Source organism: Pseudophryne corroboree, chromosome 8, assembly GCF_028390025.1.
Source record: "Pseudophryne corroboree isolate aPseCor3 chromosome 8, aPseCor3.hap2, whole genome shotgun sequence".
Classification (NCBI taxonomy): Eukaryota; Metazoa; Chordata; class Amphibia; order Anura; family Myobatrachidae; genus Pseudophryne; species Pseudophryne corroboree.
This window is the reverse complement of record NC_086451.1, coordinates 127,979,850-127,996,689: the sequence shown is the minus strand read 5'-3', so window position 1 is coordinate 127,996,689 and position 16,840 is coordinate 127,979,850. Positions and strand designations below refer to the sequence as shown.

The 16,840-nt window shown below is 45.1% G+C and overlaps 1 protein-coding gene across 1 annotated transcript in view; it reads right to left on the bottom strand.

The window, feature by feature from the left end:
• TNFSF8 (TNF superfamily member 8) overlaps positions 1 to 16,840 on the bottom strand; it is a 204,236-nt gene that overhangs the window by 123,962 nt on the left and 63,434 nt on the right. The window contains exon 2 of the mRNA XM_063936921.1: positions 10,607 to 10,655. Coding sequence (XP_063792991.1) covers positions 10,607 to 10,655 — 49 coding nt within the window. The remainder of the gene's footprint in view (positions 1 to 10,606; positions 10,656 to 16,840) is intronic.

Below are 16,840 nucleotides of genomic sequence, written 5' to 3'. Positions count from 1 at the left end.
ATGCAGCCAGTTCCCAGGAACAAAAGTCCTCCCCTGCTTCCACTAAGTCCACCGCATGACGTTGGGGCTCCACAGGCGGAGCCAGGTGCGGTGGGGGCGCGTCTCCGAAACTTCAGCAGCCAGTGGGTTCGCTCACAGGTGGATCTCTGGGCTATACAAATTGTATCTCAGGGATACAAACTGGAATTCGAAGCGACTCCCCCCCGCCGTTACCTCAAATCAGCCTTGCCAGCTTCCCCCATGGAAAGGGAGGTAGTGCTGGCGGCAATTCACAAGCTGTACCTCCAGCAAGTGATTGTCAGGGTCCCCCTCCTTCAACAGGGAAGGGGTTACTATTCCACAATGTTTGTGGTACCGAAACCGGACGGTTCGGTGAGACCCATTCTGAATTTAAAGTCCTTGAACACTTATATAAAGAAATTCAAGTTCAATATGGAATCGCTCAGAGCGGTGATTGCAAGCCTGGAAGAGGGGGATTTTATGGTGTCGCTGGACATCAAAGATGCTTACTTGCATGTCCCCATTTACCCACCTCACCAGGAGTACCTCAGATTTGTGGTACAGGACTGTCATTATCAATTCCAGACGCCGTTTGGCCTGTCCACGGCTCCGAGAATATTTACCAAGGTAATGGCCGAAATGATGATACTCCTTCGGCAGAAGGGAGTTATAATTATCCCGTACTTGGACGATCTCCTCATAAAGGCGAGGTCCAGGGAGCAGTTGCTGATCAGCGTAACACTCTCTCAGGAAGTGTTACTACAGCACGGTTGGATTCTAAATGTTCCAACGTCGCAGCTGATTCCTACGACGCGTCTGCTTTTCCTGGGCATGATTCTGGACACAGAACAGAAGAAGGTGTTTCTCCCGGTGGAGAAGGCCCAGGAATTAACATCTCTGGTCAGGGACCTCCTGAAACCAAAACAGGTATCGGTGCATCACTGCACGCGAGTCCTGGGAAAGATGGTGGCTTTATACGAAGCCATTCCCTTCGGCAGGTTCCATGCAAGGGGGAAGAAACTTCCAAGTGCTGTGGTCAAGTCTGGAGACTTCTCTACACATAAATGTACTGGAACTAAGGGCCATTTACAACGCCCTGAGTCAAGCAGAGCCTTTGCTTCAAAACCGGCCAGTGCTGATTCAGTCAGACAACATCACGGCGGTCGCCCATGTAAACCGACAGGGCGGCACAAGAAGCAGGATGGCAATGGCGGAAGCCACAAAGATTCTTCGATGGGCGGAGAATCACGTGCAAGCACTATCAGCAGTGTTCATTCTGGGAGTGGACAACTGGGAAGCAGACTTCCTCAGCAGACACGACCTCCACCCGGGAGAGTGGGGACTTCATCAAGAAGTTTTCCAACTGATTGCAAACCGATGGGAACTGCCACAGGTGGACATGATGGCGTCCCGCCTCAACAAAAAGCTAAAACGTTATTGCGCCAGGTCAAGGGACCCTCAGGCGATAGCCGTGGATGCCCTAGTGACACCGTGGGTGTACCAGTCGGTATATGTGTTTCCTCCTCTTCCTCTCATACCAAAGGTGCTGAGAATAGTAAGAAAGAGAGGAATAAGAACAATACTCATTGTTCCGGACTGGCCAAGAAGGACTTGGTACCCGGAACTGCAAGAAATGCGCACAGAGGACCCATGGCCTCTGCCTCTCAGACAGGACTTGTTGCAACAAGGGCCCTGTCTGTTCCAAGACTTACCGCGGCTGTGTTTGACGGCATGGCGGTTGAACGCCGGATCCTAGCGGAAAAAGACATTCCGGATGAAGTTATTCCTACGCTGATAAAGGCTAGGAAAGACGTGACAGCAAAGCATTATCACCATATATGGCGAAAATATGTTGCTTGGTGTGAGGCCAGGAAGGCCCCTACAGAGGAATTCCAACTGGGTCGTTTCCTGCACTTCCTACAGTCAGGTGTGACTATGGGCCTAAAATTGGGATCCATAAAGGTCCAGATTTCGGCCCTATCCATTTTCTTTCAAAAAGAACTGGCTTCACTGCTTGAGGTTCAGACATTTGTTAAGGGAGTGCTGCATATTCAGCCCCCTTTTGTGCCACCAGTGGCACCCTGGGATCTTAACATTGTGTTGGATTTCCTGAAATCCCACTGGTTTGTGCCACTTAGGACCGTGGAACTAAAGTATCTCACGTGGAAAGTGGTCATGCCGTTGGCCTTAGCATCGGCTAGGCGTGTGTCGGAATTGGCGGCTTTGTCATGTAAAAGCCCATATCTGATCTTCCATATGGACAGGGCAGAATTGAGCACTCGTCCCCAATTTCTCCCAAAGGTGGTATCATCGTTTCATTTGAACCAACCTATTGTGGTGCCTGCGGCTACTCGGGACTTGGAGGACTCCAAGTTACTGGACGTAGTCAGGGCTTTGAAAATATATGTTTCCAGAACGGCTGGAGTCAGGAAGACTGACTCGCTGTTTATCCTGCATGCACCCAACAAGCTGGGTGCTCCTGCTTCAAAGCAAACTATTGCGCGCTGGATCTGTAGCACAATTCAGCTGGCTCATTCTGCGGCTGGATTGCCGCATCCAAAATCAGTAAAAGCCCATTCCACAAGGAAGGTGGGCTCTTCTTGGGCGGCTGCCCGAGGGGTCTCGGCTTTACAGCTTTGCCGAGCGGCTACTTGGTCGGGTTCAAACACATTTGCAAAGTTCTACAAGTTTGATACCCTGGCTGAGGAGGACCTTGTGTTTGCTCCTTCGGTGCTGCAGAGTCATCCGCACTCTCCCGCCCGTTTGGGAGCTTTGGTATAATCCCCATGGTCCTTACGGAGTTCCCAGCATCCACTAGGACGTCAGAGAAAATAAGAATTTACTCACCGGTAATTCTATTTCTCGTAGTCCGTAGTGGATGCTGGGCGCCCGTCCCACGTGCGGACTCTCTGCAATACGTGTATATAGTTATTGCTTAACTAAGGGTTATTGTTATGAGCCATCCGTTTAGTGAGGCTCCGTTGTTGTTCATACTGTTAACTGGGTAAGGTTATCACAAGTTGTACGGTGTGATTGGTGTGGCTGGTATGAGTCTTACCCTGGATTCAAAATTTCCTTTCCTTGTAATGTCAGCTCTTCCGGGCACAGTTTCCCTAACTTAGGTCTGGAGGAGGGGCATAGAGGGAGGAGCCAGTGCACACCAGATAGTACCTAATCTTTTTTTAGAGTGCCCAGTCTCCTGCGGAGCCCGTCTATTCCCCATGGTCCTTACGGAGTTCCCAGCATCCACTACGGACTACGAGAAATAGAATTACCGGTGAATAAATTCTTATTATTTCAGCAAAATTAAATCCTGTCTGTGCCTATGAACTTACTTATGTTGGCTTATACAGTTGCCATGGTTTCTGAGTTGGGTCTTATTCACATCACTAATGTTCAGTGTGCTATTATTTTATACAATGTGTGTTCCTTTTGACATAAATTATTATCTCATCTGCAAGTACCATAAATATTGAAACATTTGATATAACAAGACTAATCATTTCCGACTGGGTCTTCTGCATTTGTTCTGCATGTATGGTAATTCCTAGAATGACCTGGTACACTGGATTCGTTTTTCTATTACTTATTACTTATTCATAGCAGAAGCCTGTAAGGTGGCAAGGAAAGACAAACGAGAGGCCGTGGTCAGTTTTTCTCAACCTATGTCTCTGTGTCATTGTTTTGCAGATGGTTGGCTGATAACATTTAATCAGCAACCTCCTGTATTCCCAACAGGGAAAGCTCATTGATATTCAAAAGTGCATATGTTCCTCAATCAGGCTAACCAATAAATTAGATTCAGTTACAATTACCAGACCTGCATTTTAAACAGGGGTCTAATGATTAATATTTCCTACATGAAACCAATGCACTTAATCTGGCCTTGTACTTTGCCAGCACATAGAAATATATTTTAATTTGTATCAATGTTCAGTTTAAGTGGAGTGATATGGAAATAAGAATTAAAAGCATAATCTAATGAGGACTCCACCCTGTAGTATTGCATTGGGAATTTAGTATTTTGTTCAATATTTTATCAAGGTTTTACAAAGCAAGCCGTTTTAACACTATCCTTTCCAGATCCTATAAAGACTCTGCAGCTTAAAGGAAAAGTGATTGAATTGCATAGTATACTTCAGTGAAGGGTAGTGCTCTGACCCCATCTCCGGCAGGCAACAAAGTCAGAGATGTTGGAGGGGGATTAAAATATGTGGCAAAGGAAAAAGGGGATATAGGATAATGGGGTAAATGCATACTTGTCTACCTGACCCGCTCCATGAGGGAGAAAATGCTCTGTTCCTGGACTTTCCTGGTAATGTATGATTGCCATCACCTGTGGTGAGCTAGTTCATTGATAAGAAAAGTGTTTCACCACAGGTGATGGCAATCATACATTACCAGGAAAGTCCAGGAATAGAGCATTTTCTCCCTCATGGAGAAGAGGGTCAGGTAGGCAAGTATGGGTAAATGTATGAAGCAGAGATAAGAGTGGAGAAGTGAGCCAGTGGAGAAGTTGCCCATGGCAACCAATCTGCTGCCCTGTATAATTTTATAGTATGCAAATTATAAATGTTTCTTCAGTGCTGATCAGTTGCCATGGGCAGCTTTTCCACTGGCTCACTTCTCCACTCTGATCACTGCTTCATACATTTACCCTTATGTGTGGCATTGTGGAGAGTAAGTGTGACAAGGCAGGGGGTTTGGTGGTGTGATGCTTCAACTTTGATGAAGGTCGCATGTGGACATAATTTTAACCAAGGTGACTGTTGACCAGGAAAGAATTAGAGGACATAATGTGCAATGAAGGTAGGGTAGGCTGGCATAACATGCTACAAGGCAGGGGTTGGCAACATGGAATAATTTGTGAGTAAGGTTGGTTTGGGGGAACATCATTTGCGAAGACCAATAGATTAGGGGTACTTGATGTGTGGCAAAGTGTGCATTGAAGCAAAGTTTGTGATGAAATGTGGGTTGCCGGTTTCATTTGGAATGATGGGTGGGTTAGGGGAGCTTAATGTATGTTTCAAGTGGAGGGTTGTTGGGTACATTGTGTGATAAAGTGAGGGTTGAATGGGCATAATGTTTGACAAGAGGATGGTTGGGTTCGCATATTGTTTGAAGAGGGAAATATTCAGGGGGCATAATGCATTATGAGGAAAAAGATTGGAAGATAGCATAATTGTTTGAAATTGACACTAGAGCTTGGAGATGAAATGGTTTGTGATTGAAACCAGGTTATTCCAGACAGACTTGGCGTTACAGAGGGCATGAGAGAGGTGATAAGATGCACAGACTGATGTGCTGGGCAGAGAACATCAAGGTAAGGGGACATAGCAGGAATTAGAGATGGGAAAGGAGGACATGTTTAGAGAAAATGATAAATAAGAGAAACTTCTGTAGTAATAGAGGAGGGATTGGGGATAAGAACAACTAATCCTAGGATGCTGGAAATTAGACAATAGATGCAGTGGTGCTAGAGGCTGAAAATGGAGTGAGATGGGCAGTGGTGAGGTACAGATGTGTCTTCATACATCTTGCCTCAATATACCATGCAGTGGGAGATGCCTGGCATGAGTGAACTGACAGGTCACATGCAACTCCATTAGCGTCTGGCATCTTTTTTGCAGAAAATGCATATTATTCACATTGCTACGCTAATATGATGCACAAGCAGACTCTGCTGATTAAAATAATATGCCTATATTCTGTGCGCATCTGTGGCTGTATGTGCATGTGAATTGGAACGTTATAATGTCTCTAGGAAAACACTGTAGCATAGCGTTTCATATGCAGATACAGCCACAGTCGCACACAGTATATAGGCATGCCACATATAATTTTAATCAACATAAGCTGCTTGTGTGTGTGATAGTTTTTGGTGTGAGACCACTGGCGCTGGGTGAAATTATTGTTAGAAGATAAAGTTCAAGTCAAATAGTACTTTATAGGTCAGATTAAAAACATAAAATGGAAATGAACATACTGTAGTAGAAAAATACAATTAAAATAATAAATTCACACAATGCAGGTGCAAGTTGTATGTACAAATAAGCTGCTTGTGCATCTTAATCACAAAACGATACATTAAAGACACATTCTAATGGAAAAAGTCACACAAAAAGACACTCAGCTCTACCAAGTCACACTGCGATGTGGAGTGACTAGAAGGGCTGTTTAACGTTTCAGGAGGCTAGATGTAAGTGGAGACATCTGTACTGTATGTAGGTGATGCTAAGAAGAGGAATGGCACAGGCATATGAGATAATGGTGAAAAGCACACAAGTGGAGGGGGGATAGGGGAGAGAAGAGACCAGACAGTAACAAAAACATGCATAAAGAAAGCAGTGGGACAGTGGCAATTGCACAACAACAAGAAAACATTTATGTTTTCTGGTACTATAGTAATAAACCAGTGGTTATTCAGAAAACAATGGCAGTTGAGGCAAAGAAAGTACAGCACAGCAAGAAAGCAAGCAAGGAAAATATGTCAAGAATATGACAGTTCAGGTAAAAACATAGGGCCTAATTCAGACCTGCACTGCACTGCAGGTGAGGCAGAGACAGTTAGATTTGGGTGGGTTATTTTGTTTCTGTGCAGAGTAAATACTGTCTGCTTTATTTTTACACTGCAGTTTAGATTTCAGTTCGAACACACCCCACCTAAATCTAAATCTCACTGCACATGTTATATCTGCCCCCCACGCAGTGCACATGGGGGGTCATTCCGAGTTGTTCGCTCGCAAGCCGTTTTTAGCAGCTTTGCACACGCTAAGCCTACGCCTACTGGGAGTGAATCTTAGCATAGTAAAATTGCGAACGAAAGATTCGCAATATTGCGAAAAGACATCTCTGTGCAGTTTCTGAGTAGCTCCAGACTTACTCGGCATCTGCGATCAGTTCAGTGCTTGTCATTCCTGGTTTGACGTCACAAACACACCCAGCGTTCGCCCAGCCACTCCTCCGTTTCTCCAGCCACTCCCGCGTTTTTCCCAGAAACTGTAGCGTTTTTTCCCACACGCCCATAAAACGGCCTGTTTCCGCCCAGAAACACCCACTTCCTGTCAATTACATTACGATCGCCTGAACGAAGAAAAAGCCTTGAGTAAAATTCCTAACTTCATAGCAAATTTACTTGGCGCAGTCGCAGTGCGAACATTGCGCATGCGCACTAAGCGGAAAATCGCTGCGATGCGATGAAATTTACCGAGCGAACAACTCGGAATGACCCCCATGGTTTTGCCCATTAGAGAACAATTTTGCTGCTGCGATCAGGTCTGCATTAGGCCCTTGGGCTAAAAAAATGCACAGCAAGTAAGTAATAAGAGAGTGTAGAGGGAGGCGTTAGATACAGATGAGACATTAAGAGAGAGATGGAACTTCACTAGAGTACAGAATGGTAGTTTAATGTGGAACACAGCAGAGTAGAATAAAGACAGTGGACTGAAACAATTGTCATGAAGATAAACATGTAGAGGTGGATAGGCAAGTGGAGAGCAAAAGCAGCAAGCAGCAAAGGAAAAAGATACAGTAGAAGGGTAGCAGATAAATTACAGTGCAAACAACAAATACAAGCAATGGAACATAAAATAGAACTAAATAATAGTGCTGTCAATATCAGGGGAGGATTTTCCAATAGGCATTTGCCACTTTAGATCAAATAGATCACATTATTGGTATTACATGAGATAAATTATCTGACTGTATAACTTTCGTGGTCTGAAGACATTAGAACTTGTCTTGACATGATGGGGGGTGCGGGAAATAATGTGCCTAGAGGTGCCTGACCTCTAAATCCACCACTAGTCAAAATACAATAATAATCCTAATTTGGAAATTAATAGGTACTGGGGGTAATTCCAAGTTGATCGCAGCAGGAATTTTGGGGGTCATTCCGAGTTGTTCGCTCGCTAGCAGATTTTAGCAGCATTGCACACGCTAGGCCGCCGCCCTCTGGGAGTGTATCTTATCTTAGCAGAATTGCAAACTAAAGATTAGCAGAATTGCAAATAGAAATTTCTTAGCAGTTTCTGAGTAGCTCGAGACTTACTCCTACACTGCGATCAGCTCAGCCCGTTTCGTTCCTGGTTTGACGTCACAAACACGCCCTGCGTTCGGCCAGCCACTCCCCCGTTTCTCCAGATACTCCCGTGTTTTATCCTGGCATGCCTGCGTTTTTCCGCACACTCCCAGAAAATGGTCAGTTTCCGCCCAGAAACACCCACTTCCTGTCAATCACACTCCGATCACTTCAACGATGAAAATTCTTCGTTCGGACGTGAGTAAATCTACTAAATTTTGTGCTAAAATACTTAGGGTATGCGCACTGCGTACCATGCGCATGCGCATTTTTGCTTTAATCGCTCCGTTGCGAAAATCGGCAATGAGCGAACAACTCGGAATGACCCCCTTTGTTAGCAGTTGGGCAAAACCATGTGCACTGCAGGGGGGGCAGATATAACATGTGCAGAGAGAGTTAGATTTGGGTGTGGTGTGTTCAGTCTGCAATCTAAATTGCAGTTTAAAAATAAAGCAGCCAGTATTTAAGCTGCACAGAAACAAAATAACCCACCCAAATCTTACTCTCTCTACACATGTTATATCTGCCCCCCTGCAGTGCACATGGTTTTGCCCAACTGCTAACAAAATTCCTGCTGCGATCAACTTGGAATTACCCCCACTATTAGAGGAAGCTTGTTGGAGCTGTCCATGACAATGAAGATGGAGGCCTAGAAAAAGAGACAAGGGAAAATGGATGGAGATGCATTCCGAAGCCAGGAGTGATCAAGAATCAGTTAAGGAGATCATTGATGAGGAAAATATTAGACACTGAACAGTTTTAGGCACTTGCTAATGTTTGCACATATTGCCAAAAGTTATAATGGTTGTGTGAAAGAAACATGTCTTCTGCTAACAGAGGCGAATTGGCCATAGGTCTCACCAGGAAGAATACTGGTAGGCCAACGTGTCTGTGGGGCCTGTTTTGTGCTTTGTTATGTGCCCCACCCCCCACATGACAAGCAGCTCACCACACTCAGTGCACTGCATTGTCCCCATTCAATGTTATTCCATCTCTGCAGTACAGCAACTCTGCCATCCAGTGATGCTGCCATGCAGTGTTGACTGGGGCATCAAGGGCCCACCGGGGGAATGCAGTGATAGGGGCCCATACTTAGGGGTGTGGTCAACCTACAAATGGGGTGTGACCAACCCCCACAGAGGCTTGAAATACACAATAGACTTGTGCAGTGTAATGCAACATATCTACCATGTATAACACAAGTGCACAGTCTGGAACCTGATCCCTAGAGGAAGGAGGTGGGCCCCCAGGCAGTGGGGTCCACTGTTGGTTTCCCCTGTACCCCTGTGGGCCAGTCCGACCCTGCTGCCATGGCTACATGATATGTTATACCTCTTGTGCTGCCCATGTCGGGCCACTTCTACAAAATTTTCCAGGGCCACATTTAGTTCCCAATCCACCCCTGGTCTCATACACAACTGCAGCAAAAGACACAAGGAAGGCCTCAATTGCATACAATCAGGCCCTATGAGGAGGGATCCACGCCTTTCAACAGACCCCACCCCCTCCTCAGACCAAACCCCCATTAGGGCTGCTTCCATACATTTCTTGGGCTTGTTTTCCAACCCAATCCATCCCTGTCTACTACTAAGGCTAGCTATGAGTACTGATTTTGAAAAATATGGACAAAAAATAAATAATAATAATAATAATAAAAATACTTTACGTAAACATACTGTACAGTACTTTGGAACCTGCTTCTAAAACACTGACTAATTTAGTAGTAATATATTCTTTAAAATTATCTGATTCTGAAGCACCATCATATTATTCACAGAGGCGTATCCTCAGCATAAATACATCTCTACATTTTCATTTTCTTTTTCTTTTCTTTATTTTAGCATGATTTTCTCTTCACAAGGGGATTGGTGATTTTAATGTCATTTACTAACACTAAAATGTATGCATTGAAAGTGCAGACCAGATTCATCTGCTGCGATGTGCTGCAGGTTTGGATAAACAATTTTTTTACCTATAATAGTAATCTTGCAATATAATATCCCTGCAAACATATTGCAGGAGATGGCCCCAGGATTGATGCAAGCACCATGTGAAAGGCTCCCATCCTAACCTGGAATTACTTTTTTTGATGCCCTGTCTGCATATTAATAGAAAATGATACATTTGATACAATAAGGTTTTCTAACTATAGATTTCAAGACAATAAAACATATTACATGTATTGAGCATTAGATATGTTGCCTCCAGAGCTGGATAAGGAGACGGCTGCGGTAGACTGCACAGATGATAGGGGCAGAACAGTAAACAGTAATAATCACATCTGTATGGTGAATTCCTGCAGATGTGGTTTGTTTTTCATCTATTATCTAAAACTTTCTTTTCGAAATAATGCAATGTTATTGAGACGGAAGTCAGTGTTTCACTACGTCACCAACAAGGGAAGTGAAATTGGCACAGGGCCTGAAAAGAATGGTGACATGAAACCTTGTCAGGTTCTTGTTATTACTGATACAGGGGCCTCCCCATGAAAGAACATTGGCACCATTTAAATACAATTTACCTTACCTTGTCGTTGTGTAATGTGCTCTTTTACAGATTCTGCTAAAGGGGACCCCTGAAATTAAAAATATGAACAAGACATCCATCAATTTAAGACTCTTAAGAACAGTAAATTATATGGGATGTAATTGGCATCCCGACGCTTGCGATGCCGGTAGTCAGAACACCGGCACCTATTTATCTACAGGAGATCTTTGTGTGTTTTGTTCCAGTTTCTAGAGTGCACGTGATCAAACGATTGTGACCCTAATGTACTAGGCTCTTGATTCCATCGATCAAGGCACTCAATTTAAAGTGGCAATTATAGTAGTTTAAGACCAAATTAATTTGGTTTTGCATGAAAACTAATTGCTGCTTTAAAACTATCACCTATATTACCAGAATCATGCCTGTGTATATAATATACTTGTGGTTGTGCACTTTTCTATTGTAGATTGTAGATAAATCATCAATCAGTGGTTTGCAGGAGGAGCCCCAACCCCAAAGGATAAAAGAGACATTAACTTTTTACAAACACGTGACAACACTTGCTTTATTTACAGCAGAAAAGTCATACACGTGCTGTTATTATAAATACAAATAAAAGAAAGTTACATTCTTATAAAAATGATTATTAAATAATACATTCAATTTAGGGTATTTGGGTTACTGTATGTCACAGTTTCAGTGGTTAGTGTCATGACACAGTCAGGACCTGCCGTGTGTGCAGCTTTGTGGTTTGGCTTGTTTTTCACAGTTTCTGTTTAAACAATTTCAGTCTGTGGATCAACAGGTCTTTGTCAGAACAAGTTTGTATACATGTCTGTACATGTACCGTAGCTAACTTGTAGATTTGGGGAGAATCCAATTTCACAATGTTTATGCATCTGGGGCAAACACAGGATTTGTGAGGGGGGACATAGATAGATAGATAGATAGATAGATGATATATAGATGTAAATTCATACCACTCATAATATAAATAACTTTACTGGGGCACTTAGGTTTCAATAAGCATGATTGCAGGGGTGTTTTAAAAGAGGAGGGCACCCGCATGCAGCCTCCATCGTGGGCCCTCTCCTCTCCGGCAGTAGTCTACTGCGCATGCACAGGTCTCCGGGAACATGGTGCTCGCGCCTTGTTCTAAAGGACATCTTCAGTGAGCATATAACTCGGAAAATTGCAGCAGCGGCCATTTTACAAGTGATTTCTGTCCGCAGTGCAGGGCCGCTGTTGGAGTAAGTATAATATATGGGTGCAGTCTGTGCGATGTGGGGCCCCCTGGACATTTTTCAGCAGAGGGAGCAGCTATGCCACTGCTCTAACTGCTGGAGCTCAGCCATCAGCAACCGGGATACAGGCAGGCAGGTGCTTTAGTACTCAGCAGCCCCTGGCTGCTTGACTGCAACAAAGAAATATTTGGTTTATCGAGGAGGGGGGGGGGGGGAGCTTCTGGGTACTCAGACAACCCCCTGCATGCTCCACTCATCTGTGTACTTGAGTAACACTCAAGGGATCAATTCCATAAGCTGTGAGAGCTCTCACAGCATGAGTAAGTGAAACTGTATTGCACACTTACCGTATGATAGCCCTGAACACACTTATCTTTGTTCGTAGCTCCATAGGTGTGTGTACAAAAATCTGGGTCCAGGGTAAGATAGGGGTAAGATGAGTAGCATTGGTAGGCCCTTCTTAAAGTTTACATTATTAGATCACATGAGCCTTTGTAGCGGAATCCCAAACCTACAGTTTAACATAAATTGTAGCTTTTATTCTTTTTCATTTTTGTGTAACCCAGGTTCCCTATTACCTGAAAGAGTTTCTCATCATTGAGATCACAACCAGTTACTATAATCTTCCTGTAGTGGTGCCTCCACCTAAGCATGACCTTACACAGGGACTGACTTGGGATGGTCCCCTGAGTGGTACTTAAACACAGTTAAGATCTCATAGCTCTAAATATAGGTATGCAGTGAACCAAATAATCTGGGTAATAAATCTTTATTGCTGCAGGAACACTTCAGTTACACTTTTTAGGGATGAAAGTCATTAATAGAGATTTGCGCTGGCCCACATGTTTTGGTTTGGGTTCTATTTTGTCATGTTTTGGTTTTTCCAAAACCACCCTTACGTGTTTTGATTTTTGGCTCTGTATTTTTTTTTTGATAAACAGTAAAAATCACATAATTTTTGTTCCTACAGTATTACTAACCTCAATAACGTTAATTTCTAGTCAATTTTGACCACCTCACACAGGCCAAAGGCTGGCTGGCTAAACTAAGCAACTAAGCAGTTGTTTCTGTTTAAAAATGTTTTGCAAAGTAGTAATGTGTTAGCAATAACTAATCGAATCAACTCAATAGACAACAATACAACACAAAAATTTACTAAGTATTGGTGTGAAATATCATTGCTCTAAAGTAGTAGTAGTTAATAAGCATCAAAGACAAAAAAAAACCTAAACAATGTGTAAAATAGCAACAGTAGATGTGAGTGCCCCCTACACATGTGCACATGCCCCCAGCACATGCATATTTTCAGTGCCCAATCTGAACCTCCCTTCTGAGGGCCCTGGGCCACTGATGACTGGTATGCTTTGTCCATGTCAGGTGCCGATCAATCAGCCTTTTTGTTAAACAGCTCCCCAAGATAAAGGGGGTCATTCTGTTTTGATCATTTGCTAACTACTTTTAGCAGCCGTGCAAACGCATAGTCGCTACCCACGGGGGAGCGTATTTTCGCTTTGCAAGTGTGTGAATGCGTGTGCAACCGAGCAGGACAAAAAAGTTTTTTGCAGTTTCTGAGTAGCTCTGGACTTACTCAGCCCTTGCGATCACTTCAGTCTTTTTGGTCCCGGAATTGACGTCAGACACCCGACCCTGCAAATGCTTGGACACGCCTGCGTTTTTCAAAACACTCCTTGAAAACGTTCAGTTGCCCCCCACAAACGCCCTCTTCCTGTCAATCTCCTTGCGATCAGCTATGCGAATGGATTCCTTGTTAAATCGATCGCCCAGCAACGATCCGCTTTGTACCCGTACGACACGCCTGCGCATTGTGGTGAATACGCATGCACAGTAGTAACCTGTTCGCTGCGCTGCAAAAAATGGCAGCGAGTGATCAACTCGGAATGACCCCCAATGTGCAGGGCAGATACAGTGCAGGTTACATTGGAGGTCGGATACAGTTTAGGTTCTTTGTTATAATTAGGCCCAGGATTTTTAGGATCTATAAAACTAAAATTAGGGTTTTTCTGACGTCCTAGTGGATGCTGGGAACTCCGTAAGGACCATGGGGAATAGACGGGCTCCGCAGGAGACTGGGCACTCTAAAAGAAAGATTAGGTACTATCTGGTGTGCACTGGCTCCTCCCTCTATGCCCCTCCTCCAGACCTCAGTTAGAATCTGTACCCGGCTCGAGCTGGTTGCACACTAGGGGCTCTCCTGAGCTCCTAGTAAAGAAAGTATTTATTAGGTTTTTTATTTTCAGTGAGATCTGCTGGCAACAGACTCACTGCTACGAGGGACTTAGGGGAGAGAAGCGAACCTACCTGCTTGCAGCTAGCTTGGGCTTCTAGGCTACTGGACACCATTAGCTCCAGAGGGATCGAACATAGGCCCAGCCTCGGTCGTCCGGTCCCGGAGCCGCGCCGCCGTCCCCCTTGCAGAGCCAGAAGACGGAAGATTCCGAGGAGAAAATCGGCGGCTGAAGACTCCGGTCTTTATTAAGGTAGCGCACAGCACTGCAGCTGTGCGCCATTGCTCCCCATGCACACCACATACTCCGGTCACTGATGGGTACAGGGCGCTGGGGGGGGGGCGCCCTGGGCTGCAATTAGAGTACCTTAACATGGCAAAAAAACACATAATATAGTCTAATAAACTATATATGTGTAAAAATCCCCTGCCATAATATTAATAAAAGAGCGGGATAATCCCGCCGAGAAGGGGGCGGAGCTATCTCCCTCAGCACACTGGCGACATTTTCTCTTCACAGTTCCGCTGGAAGACAGCTCCCCAAGCTCTCCCCTGCAGTTTCCAGGCTCAAAGGGTTAAAAAGAGAGGGGGGGCACTAAATTTAGGCGCAAACTATACTTGTTAAGCAGCTATAGGGAAAAATCACTTTCTGTAATAGTGTAAATCCCTAATTATATAGCGCTGTGGTGTGTGCTGGCATACTCTCTCTCTGTCTCCCCAAAGGACTTTGTGGGGTCCTGTCCTCAGTCAGAGCATTTCCTGTGTGTGTGCGGTGTGTCGGTACGGCTGTGTCGACATGTTTGATGAGGAGGCTTATGTGGAGGCGGAGCAGGTGCCAATAAATGTGATGTCACCCCCTGCGGGGTCGACACCAGTGTGGATGGATATGTGGAAGGTATTAACCGACAGTGTCAACTCCTTACATAAAAGGTTTGATGACATAACAGCTGTGGGACAGCCGGCTTCTCAGCCTGTGCCTGCCCAGGCGTCTCAAAGGCCATCAGGGGCTCAAAAACGCCCGCTACCTCAGATGGTAGACACAGATGTCGACACGGAGTCTGACTCCAGTGTCGACGACGACGAGACAAATGTACATTCCACTAAGGCTATCCGTTGCATGATTACGGCAATGAAAAATGTGTTGCACATTTCTGACATTAACCCGGTTACCACTAAAAAGGGTATTATGTTTGGGGAGAAAAAGCAACCAGTGGTTTTTCCCCCTTCAGATGAGTTAAATGAAGTGTGTGAAGAAGCGTGGTGTTCCCCAGATAAAAAAATGAGTGATTTCTAAAAAGTTACTAATGGCGTACCCTTTCCCGCCAGAGGACAGGGTACGTTGGGAGACATCCCCGAGGGTGGATAAAGCGCTCACACGCTTGTCAAAAAAGGTGGCACTACCGTCTCAGGATACGGCCGCCTTAAAGGAGCCTACGGATAGAAAGCAGGAGGCTATCCTGAAGTCTGTATATACACACTCAGGTACTATACTGAGACCTGCTATTGCTTCAGCATGGATGTGCAGTGCTGCAGCAGCGTGGTCTGATTCCCTGTCTGATAATATTGATTCCCTTGACAGGGACACTATATTGCTAACCATAGAGCATATTAAAGACGTAGTCTTATACATGAGAGATGCACAGAGGGATATTTGCCGGCTGGCATCTAGAATAAATGCAATGTCCATTTCTGCCAGGAGAGTATTATGGACTCGGCAGTGGACAGGTGATGCGGATTCTAAAAGGCACATGGAGGTTTTGCCTTACAAGGGTGAGGAAATGTTTGGGGATGGTCTCTCGGACCTCGTTTCCACAGCAACAGCTGGGAAGTCGACATTTTTACCCCAGGTTCCCTCACAGCCAAAGAAAGCACCGTATTATCAGGTACAGTCCTTTCGGCCCCAGAAAGGCAAGCGGGTTAAAGGTGCGTCCTTTCTGCCCAGAGGCAGGGGTAGAGGGAAAAAGCTGCTCCATACAGCCAGTTCCCAAGAACAGAAATCCTCCCCTGCTTCCGCTAAATCCTCCGCATGACGCTGGGGCTCCACTGGTGGAGCCAGGTGCGGTGGGGGCCCGTCTCCGGAACTTCAGCGACCGGTGGGTTCGCTCACACGTGGATCCCTGGGTTCTACAAGTGGTATCTCAGGGATACAAGCTGGAATTCGAGACGTCTCCCCCTCGCCGTTACCTCAAATCAGCCTTGCCAGCTACTCCCCCGGACAGGGAGGTAGTGCTGGCGGCAATTCACAAGCTGTTCCTCCAGCAGGTGATAATAAAAGTTCCCCTCCTTCAACAGGGACGGGGTTACTATTCCACAATGTTTGTGGTACCGAAACCAGACGGTTCGGTGAGACCCATTCTAAATTTAAAATCCTTGAACACTTATATAAGAAGGTTCAAGTTCAAAATGGAATCGCTCAGGGCGGTTATTGTAAGCCTGGAAGAAGGGGATTACATAATATCACTGGACATCAAGGATGCGTACCTGCATGTCCCCATTTACCCTCCTCACCAGGTGTACCTCCGTTTTGTGGTACAAGATTGCCATTACCAATTCCAGACGTTGCCGTTGGTCTGTCCACGGCACCGAGGGTATTTACCAAGGTAATGGCCGAAATGATGATACTCCTTCGAAAGAAGGGAGTTATAATTATCCCATACTTGGACGATCTCCTTATAAAGGCGAGGTCCAGGGAGCAGTTGTTGGTCGGAGTAGCACTATCTCAGGAAGTGCTTCAACAGCACGGCTGGATTCTGAATATTCCAATGTCGCAGCTGGTTCCTACGA